The 23362-nt window shown below is 37.3% G+C and overlaps 1 protein-coding gene across 1 annotated transcript; it reads left to right on the top strand.

Moving 5' to 3' along the window:
- The first annotated feature begins 306 nt into the window (after positions 1 to 306).
- LOC149286048 (angiotensin-converting enzyme 2-like) lies at positions 307 to 23111 on the top strand. Its single transcript, XM_089494374.1, has 17 exons — positions 307 to 495; positions 5294 to 5452; positions 7009 to 7102; positions 7820 to 7963; positions 8092 to 8204; positions 8813 to 8921; positions 9421 to 9518; positions 9783 to 9952; positions 10316 to 10542; positions 11052 to 11196; positions 11495 to 11593; positions 13405 to 13527; positions 18470 to 18648; positions 19583 to 19641; positions 20548 to 20648; positions 21770 to 21889; positions 22913 to 23111. Exons 1-17 carry the CDS (start codon positions 307 to 309, stop codon positions 23109 to 23111), a joined length of 2328 nt encoding a protein of 775 aa, XP_089350500.1.
- Positions 23112 to 23362: the final 251 nt, after the last annotated feature.

Below are 23362 nucleotides of genomic sequence, written 5' to 3'. Positions count from 1 at the left end.
TCAAGCGCAACTGTTTGGAGATAAACAGGAGAGTTATTGTTTGTGAACTGCGATTTGACCTCATTATTATGTGATTTCCTCAGGGGTACAGAAATCTGCCATCCTTTCTGTTACTACCATGATAAAAAAAGGACAGTGAGTAGTATCATGCTAATAAAACCTTTTAAACAAACAAGACAATCACTTCCTGAATTGCCCTGGCCAACCTTTGCAGAGGAGTGCAAAGGCTAAAGATATAGGTGCTGATATCCAAGATTACTGGAAAGGACCTCATTCAGTTGTGGGATTTTCAGCTCAGGGAGAAAGATGCCAGGTGCCATTTGGCTGTTTTGTGCGTCGGTTATTTTGGGCATTTGTACTAGTCAAGATGTTACCAGCGAAGCCAGAGATTTCCTACAACGGTTCGATGACTTAGCTGAACCTCTGTATCATGAATCTGCACTGGCACAGTGGGAGTATAATACCAACATCACAGATGAGAATGCTGAAAAAATGGTATGTAGGGATGTTCTAGATCTGTGTGATTTGTGGATGAAGTTTTATTGTATGCCACTATTTTGTTATATTATTTAAAACTTGACCTAATATATATATATATATATATGTATATTTATATATATATATAACATTGCATGAATGAGTAAAACCAATGGATACATGTTAACAGAGCTCAGAATGAGACTGTGTGAAAGGACTTATAATATAGAGGAGATGTTAAGGTACTGTCAGATTTAATGTATAATAAATGTATAAAAAAGTATGACATGGCATTACCTCCTGGTGCTTGTCATACCCACAGGTTTACAGTATGTTTTAGAACCGTTTCAGTCATACATGGACTGTTCATTTATTGGACTGTTTATCATTTTGTCTCAAGGTTTTTAATTCTTACTGGTATTTTTTCCATGAATAATACTAGTAGGGAATGCAATGGCAGGTAGGTACTAGGTCAGACATTAAAGGGAAGAGCAGGGATGAGGTCACACAGGCCCAATACCCACCAGGGAAAAAATCCAAGAAGCAAGACTAAAAGTTAGGTCAGACAGGCCAAAGCTTGGGTCAGATGGGCAAATGGTTGGGGTAAGGATCGTATAGGGAGATAAGGATCCAGCCAAGGCTTACAAAATCAGAAGGATGGATAACGAAGGGATGCCACAGAAAGGCCAAACAGACATTTGCTGTGTTGGAACAACCACCAGGCCACAGGAGAGCAGAACACCAGCTTTAACATAAAACTCAGTAGCTAGTACTCACCTCTGCATACTTTGTGTTACAGACCAATCATTTCTAATTTTGTGGATTTTCCTCAACTTGCTTGTGATGCCTGTGATGCTGACTTTTTGCCTGTTTATTGACTTGGATTATTTCTTTACTTTGTTATTGCGCTATGTCTCATTAGTCCATATGTCTATTATGAAAAATGTGTAGCCTATCACATAATTAAACTGTAACTGTAAAGCTGATTACACACCTTGGCCACATGTTGTTTAGGTGTATTGGTGATTGCAGCATTCATGTTGATCTATAGGTAATACAATATCTGGTTTAAGGATGGCTTAAGTCTAGAACAGTTTGACCACTGAGCAATTCAACCAATGATAAAGAAAATATTTTCTACCTTTTTATAACCAAGACACCAGCCAAGCATATGTCAAGTGTATTGAGTGCAATGATTCTCTTTCATAGAAAATATATATTTTGCACTAATCTCGCATGAATGTAGTTAAAGCCATAAATGTTCATGGAAGATCTTGTAAAATGCTGTGATGGTTTCTAAGAATAAAAGTGTTAGGTTACACTGTAACCAATACTGCAATATTATGTACAGTATACTGTATATATGACAACATTTTGTGGCAAACCGATTAGGAATGAACATATCCCAGATTGTCTGATAACTTGATAGCTTATACAAAATTGACTGAATAACACTTTTGATGTTTATTTCATATTTTCTACCAGTTATAAAAAATATCATATATACAGACACAATAAGATCTTGAGAATGGGGTGGTTGGGCCAGGGAATATTAATATTGAAACATTTGCTAGTTTGACTACAGACTAGCAAAAGACTACAGAGCATTGGCCATAAATAGAACTATTTGGTTGCCATCAAAAGTGAGTCGCTATAATGTAATATTGTTTATGAACTTAAGTTATGAACTTGAGTTAATATGAGAAGAGTCTCGGGTAAGCTCATTTACAAAATTCCCTTTTGTAAGCTTGCCAGCATGGCCCTCTTTACTTAATTTATGGGTTTGTCTTAGATGAAGCACTGCGTAGATTATTGGCGCGATGTAAATAAAATATAATAATAATAATGACAATAATGTTATATTGCTCTAATATATATATATATATATATATATACCCACATTTTACTTAAGCTAAAAATCAGTTTATAGAGAATTTGTTTTTTTTTAGTGTAGATACACAAGGTGTGAATATTATTATAGGTGCTAAGCAAGCGAATAACCCACTGACCTGTAAAAAGTCTTAACAGCTTTTAAACCATAAAAAGTGAGACTGGCTGTTTAGAAGAAGGGACACCAGTTATAGGACGAGCCATGTTACACAAAGTGAAACAAGCAGTACCAAAGAGAGTTTTAAATAAGATTAACCATTTTCAAACCTTTTCTCTAGTTCCTTTTTAAATATTTGATGCAACATCTATCAGCAGATAACATTATTTTAATACAGAGCATAAAATTAACATGAGAAAATCATGGGTCCACTTTGACCAGATTAAAAATGATCACAACATTTTATACTTTCAATGGTATTAAATATGTTTTTTAATGCATACCGATGAGAAATCAGTTTGCAAATCTACCTTATAATAAAGCATACCTGGTCCCACAACACAATACAGTCATCCAGATGTTTACACATCAATGCCTATGGATAAACCGTTATAACATTATTAAAATTTTGCTTTTCCTAGCAATTTAGCGACACAGAACAGACCAAGTTGCTTGTTCTTTAAATAGCAAATACATTGACATGGGATCTTTGATCCGTCACTTACACAGATCTGCTTGACAATGATCCCAAACAGTTAGGAAGCTTCCAAACTACTGCAATCATATTCCTGGCTCACAATACACATGATTGATTTACTACATAATTGGAAATTAATCGTTTACTTCATGCATACATGTTATTGCAGTAAAATAAATTGCTTGTACTTTCCTTGAAAAATAGTCAGCATAATTTTTTACACAATGTTACTTAACTAAGAAGAGACTCTGGAAAATATTAACTTAAATTAGGTATCTAGCACAAGTTTTTAGAGTGCTTAGAACAAATTTGTCATTGATGATTCACAGCATGTATACACATCAGCATAAAGTGTGAAGTTGTACATCAGAGTAATGTTACGACAATTTTTAAACACTCCTCGTTGTTGAGATTTCTTATTACAACAAATTTGTATGAAACAAGGGTCATTTACTGTGGTAAAAATATGAGATATTGTATAAAACTTTCAAAAACCCTGGAAGTAATGGCAGGGGAAATAAGTGTATTTCTGAGTTCTGGCTTAGTCTTATGGCGGCCAGTCCAGGGGACGGTAGCCCCTCTTCGGCATAAAAGGTAGACCCAGGCTCCCTGCAATGTTATTTCTCAATTGGCCAGTTTAAAGGAGATCACTGATCTCTCCAACCAGCCCATTATGGAGGGCTGCGTAGAGTCCGCACAGTCCTCCACAGTTTTCTTCCATGCTGCGCTTCCTTTACAAAGTGGTGTGCTGGGGTATGATGTCATATCCCGACACCCAAAACTAAAGATTGGAGCACGGAGGGGGTAGCAGGTGATGCTGCCCTGGGTTAAGCTTATGGCAACGCTGAATGTAAATACATAACTGAGGGTCAAAGACCTTAGTAATAGGGCAAAGTCTCCATGATTGTGGTTATAGGCAAGTTGTCGGGATTATGGTCATGATGAACAAAGAGGTCCGTTCCTTCTTCAGCGTCACACAGGCCCCCTTCAGTGCACTCCTCCCAAGAAGCTTAAGCTCAGACAGCATGGGGATATCAAATCATGTACGAGCAGTTTTTGTCTTGGATGAGGCACCAAACTTGTATTAATTCATGGTCTTCCCAACTGTCTGGAGCCCACTATGGACACTATGGAGGTTTACAGGAAAGCAAAAAGAAAGGCTAAGGCGGGGGAGAGAGGATAAAAAGGCTAAGTGGCTGAATGAGTGAAGGATACAGAGGGGCTGGAAAAATGGCAGAATCTGGGGGTAAACAGTATATTGATGTATAGTTAGTAGAAAATAAGCCAGACTATAGAAAGAGGAAAGGTGGGGATTCTGGGGGAAAATGGCAGGTGGGGGGGAAGGAAGACCATGGATAGGCCAAGCGAAAGTAAAATGAATGTAGTAGAGATGAACCTGGATGGGGTATAAAAGTGAGAGATGGGGGATGAAGTGCAAAAAATGTATTACAGCTTTATTTCTAATTTAATTACTTTCTAAAATTGTTAACATGATGGAAAGTACATCTAAAGCAACTATGTACTATACTCTGACAATAAGATAAGACAGTTAGTTCTCCATCACATAATGTTGTTGCATTATTCACATACACTGCTCATTTTTATCACGGGGCCAGAAACTCATTTTCAGTATTCGGTTTTAGTAGTATTACCCTTGTTTAATTATTTCTTCCTGGGAAAAGCTAGAACTTTAGCCTGGACTCAACTAGTTTTGTAAGGTGTTTTCTTATCTTTTGAGTCAGTTTATTGTCTCTGTCTTTATCAGGTACAATCACATTGATGCAATGAAACTCTGGCCCTACTTTTACATCAGCAGATTGAATCCTACGCTTGCTACTAAATTTAAATTTGATTGTGGTGTTTGAATCTGAGCCAGACCTCATGAAAAGATTGTATGATTAGTGCTGAGTTTAGATTAATCAATATTAATCCATACTCTCGGACCAATTTGGGCCAAAGAATCCTGGGCTGTTTCCCTGTGCTACAGCCAATCACAATAAAAGAAAAAATAAATATACCCCAATGTATGAGTTATCTACAAAATAGTTCAAAGAAAATAACAAAAAACACAAAATACCACAAATACTCTTTGTGGGTTATTTAAAAGTCTTAATAAACAATGTTCTTGTGTGGCAGAAAGATAAATTAGATCTATAAATGTATATATATCCTATCCTACAGAAAGATCTGTTATGGTAGCTAGAAAGATCTTTATTTCTTATTCCTGCCATAAGTATCAGGCTATTCATTGTATCTAAGTATCTAAGTAAAAACAATGTCTCTAATTTCAGAATCAAGCAAGTGCCAAGTGGTCTGCATTTTACAAGGAAGCAAGTGACAATTCATCAAGATATCCACTTGATCAAGTGACTGATCCTGATGTCAAACTGCAGCTCATTTTCCTTGGTGGAAAGGGATCTGCGGTATTACCATCTGACAAATACACACGAGTAAGTACAGGTACTTTGGGCTGAGATATAAGAAATAGACTTGTGCATTCGTCTTCGGGCGAACATGAAAACGAACACGAAGAGTGCGTTTTCGTGTTCGTTCCAAAGACATGAAGAAGAGAAGACAGTGCCGGTAAAACGTAGGCGAAGACGAAGACTCACACACGAAGAATCTTCGCCTTCGTCTACTATTCTCCCCGGTCCTTTCCCCATCTAACTTACCTTATCTTCACAGCATCGCGGGAGTTGACTGAAGTGGAAATCCGCAGGTTCGTCGTCAGGGGTTACAGGGCAGTGTGAGTGAGCCTATTGGTCACCTGCAGGGTCTTCCTCTGGCATCAACCAATTGGTTGATGCCAGAGGAAGACCCTGCAGGTGACCAATAGGGCTCACTCGCACGGCCTTTTTAACTCCTGATTTCCGCTCCCGTTAACCCCTGCGATGCTGCGTTGGATAACGGGAGCAGAAATCCGTAGGGTAAAGGGCTGTGCAAGCGACCAATAGGCTCACTCGCACGGCCCTTTACCACTAGTTGCTAGGCAGAAAAAAAAAATCAACCTGGGACCCTGATGCAACAGTTAAAAGTCCGTGCCAGCTACCAACAAAGTCGCCGGTACGGACATTTAACTGACACAGCAGGGACACCAGTGGTCTCCCCGCTGTGTCAGTTAAATGTCAGTGCCAGTGACCAACAAAGTCGCCAGTACGGACATTTAACTTAGCATAAATAACTTACTATAACTTCGGACACAATGCTGCCCTCTGTTGGTTTTACATTAAGTAGCATATGCTTGAAATCCAAAGTTATTTGGCTAATATATCTTCGGACAGAATGCTGCCCTCTGTTGGTTTTACTCTGAGTAGCATAATATTCTGCCCGAGAATATATTAGCTATATATGGTAGTGAGCTCATTGGTCCCCAGCAGGAGGCCCCCTGCTGGCGACCAATAGAGTTGCAGCAGAGCTGCTGCGGTACGCGTTAACCCCGTATTAACCCCTTAACCGGAAAAAACGAAGAAAAAACGAATATTCGCCCGAAGAGAAGACAGGAACGGGCGAATATTCGCGGAATACGAAGATTTTTTTTTTGACGAAGACGAGCACGAAGACGAAGACGAAGAGCCCCCTGGTGCCCAAGTCTAATAAGAAAACTAAGTACCAAGATCCCCAAACTATGATGTCAATAAGTTAGCATTCATGCCCATTTTTTTTTCTTTGGTGATCATGAATGAGAACTCTCTGGGTTTGCCCAGAGACTCCCGCTGGGGCATTATTTTGGAATTGTAGACTCCAGTTGAAGCTCTGTCACTTTCCGCCAGACATTTTCCTCTACCCCCACATGAAGCCACTCCACAAAGATAAGGAGAGCTCCAGGTGGCCCATCATGGGAAGTTCTCGGGTATGTCAATAAAGCACACATTGTAGAGAAATATAGATGCCCTTTTGCGAGCTAAATAAGTAATGTTTCACCAAAAAATAATCCACATTTATTAAAATAAAACAAAAAAAAAAACTTTGTATGCGTTATAGATAAGTTATTTTTATTTTTTCACAGCTGAATCAAATTTTAAATGAAATGAGTTCAATCTACAGTACAGAAACCATATGTAAACCGGATGGATCGAACGAGTGTTTGCCATTTGAGCCAGGTATGCAGACATAATACCAGATGGTTTCCTCTATTCCTCATATGCGATGCATTTAATATTTACGCCTCTTGGTCGCATCGTGCTTCTGTAGTACAATAATTATAGTTTTTCTCTGGTAGAAACTGTGATCTCCCACCTCCTGTAGTGTATACTCTTTGAGCAGAGTCTTCCTCGACATTTGTTTCTGTAAGTCCAAATTGATATGTGATACATCACTTATTGTGTCCTGTGTACCCCTTATACAGCACTGCAGAATATGATGGTGCTATATAAATCAATAAAATATAATATTCTGCAGCTGTGGAACATGAACATGAAGGGGTCATTTGCTTAAGATACAGTAGCTATGCCTAGAACTGTTAAGAAAAACATCAATGACATATTCAATAATGTATAATATTTAGGAGAAAGTTAATGGCTGGTTTTATTTAAAGGTCACTGTAAACATCGGATTATTGTATCCACCGTAGAGATCTGTGCAGCCCATAGGGATTTGAATAGCAGCCAAAGAGCTTTTCTAGCGCAAAGTGTACACACCGTGTTCCATAACACTAGTACATGCAATTCATAGCTTGTAGATCAGTGTAAATAAACTTAGGGTGTTGACAACAAAGCTACAGATGTGTAATGTATCTCCCTTAAAATGTAAAACGTAATGGTAATATTATTTTAGAAAAACCATCTGCGATATAATGTATTTGTATTTTGTACACACAGGGCTGGATCGGATAATGCTCGAAAGTACTAATTATCATGAAAGGTTGTGGGCCTGGGAAGGCTGGAGAGCAGAAGCCGGCAGGAAAATGAGACCCCTTTATGAAGAATATGTAGAACTGGAAAATGAAGCTGCACGTCTTAATGGTGAGCGCCAGTGAAAATGTTATCATTAAATTAGACTTTTAATAGCGTATTCCTTTACAATAGTACATATCCTGAACTTGTAAATTAGTTAAAATCTGCCTTTTAAAATGTCTGATTTTCCTTGCAAGGATATAAGGACTATGGAGATTACTGGAGAGGAAACTACGAAACTCTGGATACTGGGAAATATGCCTACAGTCGGGATGACCTAATAGTAGACGTGGAAAGAACATTTCAAGAGGTATTTTTTACTATTCCAGTGATTTAATAACTATTTTACAAATCTATATTTAGGAAAAAATATACATTTACTGCTAAATTGATCCATGCAATAGAGTTTACAAATGAAAATAGGCAATATATTGTATTTGAAATCCATGAAATGATGAGTGGTTCCCATGATTTGGGGGCTTAATTAAAAAGATTTATGAGGCACCCATCTTTAACACAAATATTAACAATAACAAACAGGTTCAACGTTTCAACCTGGGGATATATATATATATATATATATATATATATATATATATATATATATATATATATATATAGAAGAACAAGGAATGTGGCCCAGAGACCTGGGGAAGCAGGGACTTACCTGGAGACATCTAGTCCAACCCCTTCCCATGGATTCTTATATAGCAACACCTACCATGTCCTCATCTAGATACCTTAAAATAAGGGATTTTATTAGATATTAAAAAATAACAGATATCAAAGAGTAAATAAGAAAAGATTAGGACCAAATACAAGAATCAGTTGGGATTCTAAATTCAAAGGAACATTTTTGTTGTATCTTGACGTTATGATCATGTGATCACCGTCGCTCAATATTTCTGTGTATTTCAGATACTCCCACTTTATAAAGAACTACATGCATATGTGAGAGCACATTTACAAAAAACATACGGTGCTGAATATATAAGCCCCTCTGGGGGCCTTCCTGCTCATTTATTAGGTAAGTATTTTGTCTTGTCTAAGCGAAACAATATACAGAATGGTGAAAATACATATAGCTCCCGCAGATATTTGGAACAAGTAGAAGGCAAAAACAAAAAAGTTTAATATTGAATCCCAATGGGTTATGTATACAAAGTTATTTGGTACAAGGGAGGTCTTGTATAATAGGGTGCTGTGTATTAAATATCTTGGGTAAAATAAATAAATAAATATATATATATATATATATATATATATATATATATATATATTACACTGCCAGGAGATGTAGGGGTCTATTCACTAAGCTAGGAGATTTTACTGATTTAATCATACATTATGAAAGCCCAAACCCACTGAGCTTCTCCTGAAAGATGGGTTAGCTGGCCCTTTATAATGTATAACTAATGTGGGAATATTTCATGAAAAATACAGAATATTAAATAATACTTTGGCTCTGCATTATTGTTTTCAATGAACTTTACATTTTTTTGTATATATTATTGTCCTATTTTTAGGTGATATGTGGGGTAGATTTTGGACTAATTTATACCCTCTAGCAGTTCCTTACCCAGACAAAGAAAGTATTGATGTTACTCCTACTATGGTGTCTCAGGTGGGTCACAAGTCCTTCATCTAAAAAAACATACCTTTTGAAGAACTTTTGATATCAGCTCAATTCAAATCAAGCTAATTTAAAAATGGCCATTTGCTTATGTAAAGGATAATTTTATTTAAGTATTCCATTCCATTCCAATTATATTTAAATGTATGAACAGTTTGTATGCAGTGAAGAGGACATTAGGCCATGACATGTATTTTGTGCAGTAGTATTCTAAAATATATGTAAGAATTTAATGAAATAGTTTATGGCTTTCAGGGATGGACAGTGAACAGAATGTTTAGGGAAGCTGAAAAGTTTTTCGAGTCAGTTGGACTCTTCACTCTGTATGAAAACTTCTGGACAAACTCAATGCTCGAAGAGCCCAATGATGGAAGAAAAGTGGTGTGCCACCCTACAGCCTGGGATTTGGGGAATGATGATTTCAGGTATCTTCTATGAAATGTGGATAAGACAAAGAATCAACTTATCAAAACATATCAACTTAAGTACTCATAAAAATGAAGTCCCTAGGAACTCCATTGGAATCCAGGAGGATTTGGCTAGATCCATTGACACCTTTGAGGTTTCTTGGGTCTGAGTTTAATTTACATAATTAGCTGAATCCTGGCCCCCTGACAATCGACAATAACTGGAAAGCAAAAATACCCTCTTACATTTATAAACTATACAAGTAATTCACATAACTCTTAGATGAACTGAATTGTAAGTAAAGTCTTGCTTTCCACATCATGTGGATTCAAGGATTTATTATTTCTATTATTTATTTCGTTTTTACCATTCACTTATAGGATCAAGATGTGCACAAGGGTAAATATGGAAGACTTTCTAACCGTGCACCATGAATTGGGACACATTCAGTATGATATGGCGTATTCAAATTTGTCTATGCTGTTACGAGATGGTGCAAATGAAGGGTTTCATGAAGCAGTGGGTGAAATCATGTCGCTTTCAGCTGCTACACCAAAGCATTTAAAGGCTCTAAATCTGTTACCTGACTCATATGTGGATGACACAGGTAAGCATGTACATACGTTGTTTAAGCAGATGTGTGTGTAAGGAAGGGTTAGGGAGGTTTTTGATGGCTTCATGGAACTTTGTAGTGGCCCACACCTGATTGATGCCGCAGATTTGTATTATATTTTGGAATGCAGGGGATTGGACAATAGGTTAGGGAGGGAAAGTCATTTTAAAGCAAGATCAGTATTCAGTCTTTGTTCACTTTTGCATTACCCCTGATGTAGTTGGATATTACTCCTTTTCCATATGCTGTTGAGTCTTGAGACAGCAAGTCTTTCATTCAATTTCTATATACATCTTAAAGAACAGTGAAATCTCTTGGTTTTTCATAAAATAAATAATTATTGTCTGCACATCCATCATCTCCTGCAGACTTTCATAATGCTGTGTACAAGCTACATCCACTGCTACCAATCCAGTTGAAAAAACAAAAATCAGGACAGTATACTATATTGGTTCAGTAAACGAGTCCCAGAAAATGACCATATTTACAAATTGTTCTTACAGAAACAGAAATCAACTTTTTGCTAAGGCAAGCTCTCACAATAGTTGGCACTATCCCCTTCACGTACATGCTGGAGCAGTGGAGATGGAAGGTCTTCAGAGGCGAAATACCAAGAGAGGAGTGGATGAAGGAATGGTGGAGAATGAAGTAAGTGTTTAAGCAGATTGAAAATCGCTGACCCAAAGGTTAAGACCCAATTGCCCTGACAGCTACAATAATCTTCGTAATAGCGTAGAATGAGTTAAGCCTAAAAACCAGGTCTGAAGGTATATTTGCTATACTGTTTATAGGAGAATTGAATATTTCAGCTCCCCAAATAGGCATTATGAAGGGCTGACCATATTGTGATTTTCTGATTTTTCTGAAAGTATCCTAAAAGTAGAATCCCACAGATGAATATGAAATTAAAGTTCTGTATGAGTGAATTTCAATCGTTTTTTTGTAGACGGGAGTTGGTAGGTGTGGTGGAACCTGTTCCTCATGATGAGACATATTGTGACCCTGCAGCTCTGTTTCATGTGGCCAACGATTATTCCTTTATAAGGTATGTACAGGGTACAGTGTGTGGGGTTGCTGAACATTGTATTAACTGTCATAGATCAGTAATGACTTTTCACTGTTTTCATAATAAAGTATTTGACTTCTTTAAAAAGTAGGCATATATTGGTGTTTTAGCAAAGTGAAATGGGGTGTATTTTATCATATACCTAGAATAAAAACAAGATATACTGAGATGCCATCAGTGTTTGAGGCCTCCATACATACATTACATTAAAATAATTATTTTGCATGATAGATGTATTAGTTATTTGCTGATCAGTATGACTTTTAAGTATATCTAATAGGGCTGCATCATAATCGATTAGTACTTGGCTGATTGTTTTTTCAATTAATCGGATAAAAAAATAAAAGTAAATTTTTCATGTATTTAAAAACAGGATGTTCAAAACAAACAGCAGAATAAATAAACTTTGAGAAAAATGCATTTCTTGCCACATCGCCTCCTAGATATGCCACATACCCCCAGACATGCCACTCTGCCCTCCCCACATATGCTTTATACCCCCAGATATGCCACTCCGCCCTCCCCACATATGCCTTATATACCCTATATGCCTTATAGCCCCTGATATGCCACTGTGCCCCCTGATATGCCTTATACCCTGTATGCCTTATACCCTAGATATGCCACTCTGTCCTCTCCAGATATGCCTTATATACCCTAAATGCCTTATACCCCTGATATGCCTTATACCCCTGATATGCCTTATACCCCCTGATATGCCACTCTGCCCCCCAAGATATGCCGTATACCCCCCATATGCCTTAGTGCCCTCTGATATGCCTTATAACCCCCTATATGCTACTGTGCCCCCCAGATATGCCTTATACCCCACATATGCCCTATCTGTCCCCCAAATATGCCACTGTGCCCCCTATGCCTTATAACCCCCTGATGTGCCACTCCACCCACCTGATCTGCCACTCTGCCCCCCAAATATGCCTTATAACCCCCTATATAATAGTATGCCCTTGATATGCCCCCTCCAGATTTTCCTTATACCGCCAGATACCCCTTGATATGCCACTGTGCCCCCCCTGTTATTCCTTATACCCCAAAAATGCCACTGTGCCCCCCAAATATGCCTTATAACCCCTATATACCACTGTGCCCTTGATATGCCCCCCGTGCTCCAGATTCCTTGGTGTCTAGTAGAGGCAGCCAGTGAGACAACCTCTGCTTCTGGCCAGCACTTTCGCTGGAGCTTCTATGACTGAGCACTGGAAGGTCATGTGACACCGGTGCTCCATAATAGAAGACCCAGTAGAAGTGCCGGCAGTAGCGGAGGTTGTCTCACCGGTTGGAAACGATTTTCATTATCGATTATTAACAATTATTAGCAATTATTAACAATTATTATCGATTAGTTGTGGCAGCCCTAATATCCAGCAATATTGTCCATTGTTCTATTTTTTCTTAGCTGCTTTGTTGTATTTTCCTCTCAGATATATGGAAGAGGGAGGCTTAGGGGGATTCAGTTTTTACATTAAATAAATTATTGTGAACTTAATTTGAACTCAGAAGAAGCCAAAAGGAAAGGTCAAAAACAATTAACACTAGGGATGTTAGATAGGATTTTTCACTGGTGCCACTTTGCTTTCCACTTTTATATTAAATAGAGTGAAATAGATAGAAATAGATAAACAAACAGAAAGGCAGTTCATTTATCTAATGATTGTAGCATTATACCCAGCCCATATGATATTATGTCCTCGAGATAAACCAATTTCAATTTGCAAGAATAAAGGGGAAAAGACTAAAGTTCTAATTTGTGGTTTTATGTTGTTGAACAGATATTACACAAGGACAATATATCAGTTCCAGTTCCAAGATGCACTCTGTAAAGCTGCCAATCACGTTGGACCTCTTCATTCATGTGACATCACTAATTCTAGTGACGCTGGTAGAAAGCTCCGGTGAGAAGAAGCCCCCAACACACACCCAACTTGGTTTAAACAATGAGACCACATTACATGTACTGGGGCACTCTCTTAGATAGCTTTCTGTGTCCCTTCATTTATTCTCTGACAGTTGAAAGTCTATACCAGGGGTAGTAATAGTAATAGTGATCAGGCGCTAAATATTGTACTATTTAGTAAATAATTATATAAAAAATTAATATAAAAAATTTTAATATGAAAAATATATATAATTGTAATATATATGTGATTGTAAATAATGCTGCAAACACTAATAGTATGACCCCAAAATACCTATAGTAATAATAAAAAATATAATAAAGTGTTGCGCCTATAATTATAAAAGTGACAATCAATTGATAATTACACCAAAATAATGTGCAGTGAAGATAAAAATAAAAAATAATAATGCTTATATTGATTTTCCAATCTCCATTCGTTGTATCAGAATCAATCAATATGTAGAAACAAAAAAGAAACAAAAGATCATAGTGCTTTCAACAAATATATGTGAATCAGGTGTATCCTCTATATGGTGTTTCACTCACACGGAGATGAGCAATGAGTTTGCTCTGACCTATTCAAATATATAGCAAAGGAGTTCCGGCTCCGTTTTCATTTATCAGGTTGTTTTGGGAAGTTCTCTCTGAGTCCCTTCTTCGAGCGTTTTAGCCGTCCATACAGCAAGAACACGAATCAAGCAGGAGAAGATAGAAAGGCAGGGAGGTGAGATATAAATGCGTATTTAACCCCTTAATGACAATTGCCGGTCCTGGCACGGCACGGAAAAGCATGTGCTTTACGACAATTGACGTGCCAGGACCGGCACGTCTTTAAACGGGTGCAGAAAGCGATCTACTATCGCTTTCTGCACCCAAAAAGCGTTGCTGAATGCCTCGACCTCGAGGCATTCAGCAACGCCGCGATCGGCACGAAGGGGTCATCTCTGGCCCCTCCACGGGGCGTCAACATCCGCCATACTTTGTATGGCGGCGGACGCCCGTTTTAAAAGCGTTTAGGAGGCGATCGACGATCGCCTCCTAAACTTAAATGGTGTCGCTGGAATGCCTCGATCAGGAGGCATCCAGCGACACCAAACACTAACCTTTTGATGGGCTGTGACCGCTCCGGAGAGCCGCAGCTGCCGGCAATCTTCGCCATCAAGGAAGATGGCCGCCGTCCTGTAACAGGAACCACAAATTTTAAAAGTTCGCTAGATGGTCCAGACCATCTAGAGAACTTTGGCTCCACTTGCAGGTTGAATACAGGTACTGCATTCACCATGCAAGTCAATGGAGCCCAGCTTTCTAATCACAGTGTGATTAGTAAAAATAAATTAAAAAATAAAATAAAATTAATAATAATTAGAAAAAAATAGTAAAAAAACAGTAAAATGTAAAAATCATTTCCCACTGATGTCACTATCAGGGGAACCTCCAAGTTGAAAAAAAATGTTAAATTTTTTTTTAAAAAAAATAATAAAAAAAATATATATATATATATATAAAAAATATATTTTTGTGAGCAAGTCCTAAAATTAGCATATTAGCTTAAAACAATTCTCGCATGGAAAGAGTTAAAATACTGGCATATTAAATGCCCGTGGGGTGTCTACTTTTAAAAAATGTATGATTTGATGGGGTAAATTGAATGGGCCAGGTTCAACAACGTCCCAATTAACACGGGGGGAAGGATGGCCACACATCTAATTTCCAATTAGAAAAATGCACACGTACCAAATGTGGCCTTTTAGTTCCCCCAAAAAATGACACACCCATGCATGTGGGGTATCACTGCACTCAGGAGATGTTGCTGAACACATTATGGGGTGTCGTGTGACAGCGGCATATACCAGGAGCTGTAAATTCATACATAAAGTAGGTGTGTGTGGGAAAAATACACACACAAAAATATTACTGCAAACTTTGAAAAAATGCTGGTGGTAAAATATGTGCATGCAAAGAGTGAAAATACCAGCATTTAAAATACCCTGTGGTGTCTAGTTTTGAAAAATATATGGTTTTGTTGGGCACACTGAAATGGCCTGGCTCAAAGATGTACCAAATAGGGCATGGGCAGTGGATCCCCAAATGCCAAAGTTCAACATTGAAAAAAGCGCATGCCCCAAATGTGGCCCTTTTGCCCCAAAACAGCCAGGCAAAATCATTCATGTGAGGTATCGCTGTACTCAGGAGATGTTGCTGAACACATATTGGGGTGTTTTGTGATAGTGACATATACGAGAACATTTTAATTCATACCTGAATTAAAATGTGTGTGGAAAACCAAATGCAAAAAAATGACTACCACAAAGTTTGACAAAGACTGGTGGTAGATATGGTGCATGGAAAGAGTTAAAATACTAGCATTTGAAATACCCTGGGGTGTCTAGTTTTCAAAAATATATGGGTTTATTGGGCACACTGAAATGGCCCGGCTCAAAGATGTACCAAATAGGGCATGGGCAGTGGATCCCCAAATGCCAAAGTTCAACATTGAAAAATGCGCATGCCCCAAATGTGGCCCTTTTGCCCCCAAACAGCCAGGCAAAATCATTCATGTGGGGTATCGCTGCGCTCAGGAGATGTTGCTGAACACATATTGGGGTGTTTTGTGATAGTGACATAAACTAGAACATTTTAATTCATACCTGAAGTAAAATGTGTATGACAAAACAAATGCAAAAAAATGACTACCATAAAGTTTGACAAAGACTGGTGGTAGATATGGTGCATGGAAAGAGTTAAAATACTAGCATTTGGAATACCCTGGGCTGTCTAGTTTTCAAAAATATATGACTTGATGGGGTAAATTGCATTGGCCGGGTTCAAAGATACCCGAAATGGCACATGGGGGGAAGAATTACCAGATTTGGAAAAAATGGCTTTGAAATAGCAAAACGCTACCTGTACTTATTGCCCCATAATGGGTAGAAAAAAGCAAAAAAACATAAAAACATTGGGTATTTCTAAACTCAGGACAAATAGTAGAATCTATTTAGCAGGTTTTTTCATTACCTTTTATAGATGAGTAAAAGATTTTTCAACTAAAAGTTAGAAACAGTCATTTTTTTCTAAATTTTTCACCATATTTTATAATTTTTTTAATAGTAAATAATATGATACAATCAAAACAATGTCATCTAAAGAAAGCCCTTCTTGTCCTGAAAAAAACAATATCTAATGTGTGTGGGTTCAGTAAACGGGAAAGAAGAAAATTACAGCTAAACACAAGCAGCGCAGAAATGTTAAAAAGGCCATTGTCACAAAGGGTACAAAAAGTAAAATCAGCCTTTGTCTCGAAGGGGTTAATATTTAAAAAAGATGCAGCATGCTTACATTTAAAAAAAAAACAATCTGTACCGCGTCTGAGTCTCTCCGTTCTTTTCCGAGACGGCGGCTTGCAGGTGTAGCGCGATGACGATCCAACACGCAAACGCGTTTCGCCCAATCAGGCTTCTTCAGTGACGTCACTGATTTGCAAACACGTTTCGCCCAATCAGGCTTCTTCAGTGACGTCACTGAAGAAGCCTGATTGGGCGAAACGCGTTTGCGTGTTGGATCGTCATCGCGCTACACCTGCAAGCCGCCGTCTCCGAAAAAGAACAGAGAGACTCAGACGCGCTACAGATTGTTTTTTTTAAATGTAAGCATGCTGCATCTTTTTTAAATATTAAATACGCATTTATATCTCACCTCCCTGCCTTTCTATCTTCTCCTGCTTGATTCGTGTTCTTGCTGTATGGATGTCTAAAACGCTCGAAGAAGGGACTCAGAGAGAACTTCCCAAAACAACCTGATAAATGAAAACGGAGCCGGAACTCCTTTGCTATATACCAGGGGTAGGCAATCTTCGGCTCTCCTGATGTTGTGGACTACATCTCCCATAATGCTCTTATAGTCATAATGCTGGCAAAGCATCAAGGGAAATGTAGATAGCCTACCCCTGGTCTATACCATTACTCAAATAGAAAAATGATGCTTAAATAGTTTGGGTATTATTGGGTGGCTTTTAATGGGGCTATTTGCTAAACTGTTAATCTGAAATTAATCCCAAATGCTCACAAGATAAATATTGAAGCATCTAATTCCTTTATTTATTTTAAATTAGATTGTTAGGCAATATATTGAGTGTAAGTCTGGTACAAAGTTTTCAAATTTGAGAGATAAGCAGGAACACTTTACTGGTTACTATAATGAGTGCAAGTATTTTATACAATGTTCCAGAACCAGCCTCATGTAACATTATTTCTACAGACGTCGTATAATGTAGTATTCAGGCTCATCTTATGGTGCTTGGATAATAAGGCTTATACTGCATTCTAGAATCAGGACCCTTCATATTTACCAAAAGCTACCCATAAAATTGAAACTTACATGGAGTGTTCTGACTGTTGCTACTAAGATAAGTGAAGGTAATAAGGGAACTCAATCATTTTGATATTTTGTTTAAATATGGTAAACAAAAAAAACATTTTAAGTGGCATTGTGGTGAAACCTTACTCTTTTTTTAATCAATTTATTTTAATCCAAGTTGTATATTCAGCTAAAGTTTACAAGCTGCTGCAATAAAGATAAAATACATTTGAAGAACTTAAAGGGGATAGAAGGTCACTCCTAGATTCTTCAGTTAGTGCTGGGTTTGGACACGGAAGGTAAGGGTAGAAGAAAGGAGATCATGACAGTAAAACAATCGTTTTGCTTGTTTTGACACCATGTGTTAGAACTTCCCTAAGAAAAAGTGAATTCCTTTCTTTTTAACCCAATATCTCCAAAAACATTATACTGATTAGAGAACAAAGACAGGACATGCTTGGTTCTTTTAATAAATTCATTGAATCACGCTAAAAGTTTTTCTATAATCATGTTTCTTTGTAACTATTCACAATGCTTTTTTGTGTGAACAACGTCACAGCATTCTTTCTATAATTATGTTACAGTGCTATGCTTGAACTTGGAAACTCTAAACCCTGGCCTGAAGCACTGGAGAGCATTACTGGGGGAATAAAGATGGATGCCCAGCCTCTGCTTAACTACTTTGCTACATTATATGACTGGTTGGTGGAAGAAAACAGCAAAAATAGAAGAATAGTTGGCTGGGATACAGATTGGGATCCATGTATGCAAAAAAAGTTTTATAACTACGTAATTAAGTGATAATCATTAATATTGTTTCATATACAACATTTTATCAATGCACTAAAAAATGTGTACTATGTTATGTTGTACCTTAGAATTGTGCTTTATACAGCAGTGCATGGAGGTGGCTCAAGTACAACATGCGCAAATGCAATTTAAAGAGCAACAAAGCTACGTTTAAATACCTAAAAGATCCAACAAACTGTAACAGGGAAGTTAACATCAAAAAAAAGAAAAAAAAAAGAAAAAGAGGAATGTTAGGAAAATAGCTCAAAACTAGATGGTCCGAGGTTTATTTGTAATGTAAGGAAGTTTTACTTTACTGAGAAGGTGGGAGAGAAGTGGAATATCTTCCCATGGGACAGGCATAAGACAAGACCAAGGACCAAATATGTTTTACTGATGTTTTATCGCAGAAAACACTGGCAGACTAGATGAACTAAATGTTTCCTATCGGCTGTGAGGTTCTGTATTCACCTCTTTTCTTGCTCTTTCTATATACTTTCAAATTCTCTCATCAATTTCTTTTCTCTTTATATATCTAATCTATGCTCTTCTCTAACTGCACAACCTTATAATTTAATTTGAGTTCCATGGTAGCACTATCACACCAACTTTAATCATATGTTTGCTTACCCAAATGTTTAATTACAGGTCATGTGTGAAGGGGAGATTAAGCCATATGCAATAAATTCACCAAACATATATTGTCTACTGCTAATCTAGAAAGCAAGCAGATTAAAGGCGAAGTGCAAACCTTTGCCTGCATGTGTTATTAATTATTTTTTTGCATGTTTTTTTTGTTTGTGTATAGAGTGATTAGTTCAACAATTTGATTTGGTGACATATTATTGTTGTTATTATTATTATGATTATTATTTTTATTACATATTATGTGTAACTTTTTTTTTTAGACACTGATAATTTAATCAAAGTGAGAATAAGTCTAATAGCTGGCCTTGGAGATGATGCGGTAAGAAACAATTAGAACAGAATGGAGAAAATTGGCCTGAAGTTATTTTTAATATGTGCAATTTGGCTTATGTATATAGTGGTAGGGAAAATGTAACGACAGCAGGAGTGAATAGGCAGGTCCTAAAGCTGCTGCCAATTTACACCTCTGAATGTTCGTAACTAGCACTTGAATACCCACAGGGTTACCAAGAATTATGAGGTTATCTTTACATAAGTTATGGTGGGTAAAGGTGATGGAAAAACCTTCCACTTAAAATTAAGGGGGTAGTAGAAGCATTATTAAACACTCGTCTACAGACACCAGACAAGCCAGAAGGTTTGTTTTTCACTCAGAAATCTCATGGTGCTGCCACAACCACAAGGGATTCTGGGTAGGCGCATGCAAATAAGGTCAACAATGATCACCTTTTGCCTCTATATCCACTTTATACATGGATCCCTTGAAAGTAATTGCCCGCTGTACAAGACAGCCTTTGACAAAACTCGGGTAAGAGGTGCAATAGCCAGATCAGCACTCATGGACAGCTGTTTCGTCCTTAATGGGACTCGTCAGCATGAGGTCGTGATACTGGCTACATACTTGAGGCTTGGGGTAGCACGAGAAATGCCATGACATAGGTTTTATCTTAACACCAAGAAGTCTACCAGTTGGTTATTCTTACTGTTTACATATTGTAATGAACCAGTTTGGCCACTAGATGCCTAATGGCTTAAGTAAACCCAAGATCTCTTGAATAAGTAATAATCCACAACAATGGCGTAAAGTAATAAAGAACCCAAATAATACATGCCACGTGGATTCCAGACAAAGTCGTGGCCTTTAGTGCAGTTATCTGGCCAACCTGCATTCTGTGTACAGAAAATACTCACTACCATATTTTAATTATACATTTTATTTTTGCAGTACACATGGGATAAAAGTGAAAAATACTTGTTCCAGGCATCTGTTGCATATGCCATGTCCAAATATTTTGCTGTAGAAGAAAACATGGATCTTGATTTTAGGCAAGTAATTTCGGTACCTGATCGGTACCTAAAATACATTTGTTTAAAAAGACTTAAATTTCCTAAACAAAATCACCTTTATGTTTTGCTGCTTTGGTTGAGTTGATATAGCAAATTTCTGTGTATTATTTCTATAATGGGAAGCTTAATATATTTGCATTCTTTTGTACCTGAAATAATTGATTAATATAAATAATATTAATATAAACATTGAGTATGAACTTAATAGGATATTATGCAATTCTGTGCCGCTTTGTGTTTTTTTGTTTTGAGGATTAGCTAAAGCAACTCGTTTCAGGTTGACTTCAAGGTCTTCTTTATAATAGGCAATACAAGTGACTAAACATACATACATCAAGTATAGCTTGTACTATACTTGATGTATGAGTATACAGAAATGTACACAATGCTAAACCCAGTTTTTTAGAGCCATATGGACTCCCTCCAGCCCAACCCTAGCCTGCTCAATAAGGCCAATACCAACCAACCCTCCTGATCACAGAGGCTAACGTGCCAAGTCTGTCATGTATAGACTTGCTTTTGCTTGGAGGAATACTATTACATAGTTATAAAATTACTTGAGTTTAAAAAAAGACACAAAGTCCATCCAGTTCAACCCCTCCAGATGCTCATATCTGTTAATACAGAAGAAGGCACAGACACCAGCAATTAGCTTTTTTTTTTTACTCCAAAAGCCACTGAAGCTAAATTAGAAGGGCACCCGACCTATTTTTGAAACCACTTCGCTCATCACTCCTTGTTGCTTATCAGTACATTAGTGTTGATTGTCTTCACCATAAATGTGCATTTATATCCAAAGTTTATATCCAAAGTTAGTGTGTTTAATATGTAGGGCCAAACACCAATCAGACTTTGCTAAATTCATGATTTTAAACAGTAGAACCCCTGGCTACTCACATATCTGGGAACTTGCTAAAGCTAGACACCTGTAGCTCTCCCTCTCCTACTTATTATTTCATCATGATGTCTTGTTTTATGAGGCAAAAAAAAATCTTTTTTGGAATATATATATATATATACAGTAGATTTTGTGTGTGTGTGTGTGTACATCATATTGTTAAGCTATAATTAACAACATATTGTCTTTCTCAACTGCTCAGAACCAGCAATGTACATATCAGCAACGAGACCCCAAGAATCTCATTCAAGTTCTACGTTTCAATGCCAGGGACGAGTGGAATTGAAATAGTGCCCAAAATGAAAGTTGTAGATGCCATTCGGTAAAGCTTTAGCTTTTTTTTTCATTTTTAGACAATTTCAGTAAATTATAGTATATGAAATGTACCTTCATGTATCCTGACCTAGGCAAAACGGGGTGGGGGGATTGTCCTCTTGGGTGATCATGTCCTCCTGTATCCTGCTTCACAATGGGCCGGTTACAAGGCAGATCCATGATCTCCCCAAACCGTAATATTTATGCTATGGAGGTTGTGCACAGTCTCTATAGACTTCATTAAAGAAGCTGCACGCTCATAAGACAAAGCACTCCAGCACACGAGACCATTTTCTATTTTTCCTTGAGCTTTCTCAAGAACATCTAAATCCTTCTGGAGACTCCAGTACTCCCAGTACTCTAGCAGAAGTCGGACCAGTGATCCGTAACGTGAAAGAACCACCTGCAACCTAGCACTCTGATTGCATTTTTACTGCGTTATATTACTATTATGTTATAGTGTCTGTTGTCTTTTTTCTTTATAATGCAGAAAACTGAGTAACAAATGTATGTTCTGCTCTGGCCTAGGCCTGACCCAGGCTATGCGCTGGGATATGATCCTAGTTCTCCATTTACTAGGAACATGTGGTGCTGGGTACTGAGTGCTATAGAGGTTGTGTCAACTAGCCAAAGTCCTCAATTATTTATTCATATAATATATTACTATATTCGTATATTATATTATTAATTGAAACTTAATTTAATTATTCACATTTTTTGTATAAGTACTATATCTTGTAATTTTTCATATTTGGTTCTGTTTTGTATATTTCAATGGCAAAATGTTGTATATGTTCATTGCTAAACTCAAATTATACTTGATTTTATTTAGTAAGGTTGCATTTAGTCTAAAAACAAAATACAGAACTAATTGCTTGGGAGAATATATTCATATACAATATATTTCATAAGCGAAAAATGGTTAATATTTGTAATTTTACATGGAGATTATCTTCTCTACTTACATTTAAAGGTTTGATAATACTTATTACATTATTGTGAGACATTTCTCCATGTACTTTTCATACAGAATGTCAAAAGGAAGAATCAACAGTGCCTTCATGTTGGACGATTACAGTTTAGAATTTTTGGACATTCCTCCCACGTTAGCATCTCCGTCCCAACAATCATTCGAAGTGTGGCTGGTGGTCTTTGGTGTAGTGGCAGCAGTTATTGTTACTGCTTTGGTTGTCCTGATTGTGATTGGGGAAAGAGATAAGAAAAAGTAAGTTACAGAATGTTAATGTTTTGTTGCCAGGACATTTAGTGTCTCTCTCTGTAACTGCTGAAAGTGCTACCCAAGTGCAGGTTACTTGGCATTGATTTACTCTAGACTTTGGCTGAATATGAAGATACATGAGAGTTTGGCTTTTAAATTTGCCAAATGACATTAAAAATAAGGGGGTTGTCACTATCACAGAGTCTAGCATCTAAAAATTAACGTATTCGTTGTATTTATTAATTATTTAAAAAGACTGTA

This window comes from Sceloporus occidentalis, unplaced genomic scaffold (assembly GCF_023333645.1).
Source record: "Sceloporus occidentalis isolate IW3139 unplaced genomic scaffold, rSceOcc1.0.p SCAF_72, whole genome shotgun sequence".
Taxonomy (NCBI): domain Eukaryota; kingdom Metazoa; phylum Chordata; class Lepidosauria; order Squamata; family Phrynosomatidae; genus Sceloporus; species Sceloporus occidentalis.
Note: the sequence above shows the minus strand (reverse complement) of the source record. Positions and strands in the feature narration are given on the sequence as shown.

Coding starts and splice junctions, on each gene's coding strand:
- LOC149286048 (XM_089494374.1), top strand. CDS start 307: ATGCCAGGTGCCATTTGGCTGTTTTGTGCGTCGGTTATTTTGGGCATT. Junction 11,197..11,494: donor AAGGAATGGTGGAGAATGAA/GTAAGTGTTTAA, acceptor GTTTTTTTGTAG/ACGGGAGTTGGTAGGTGTGG. Junction 19,642..20,547: donor CTGGCCTTGGAGATGATGCG/GTAAGAAACAAT, acceptor TTATTTTTGCAG/TACACATGGGATAAAAGTGA.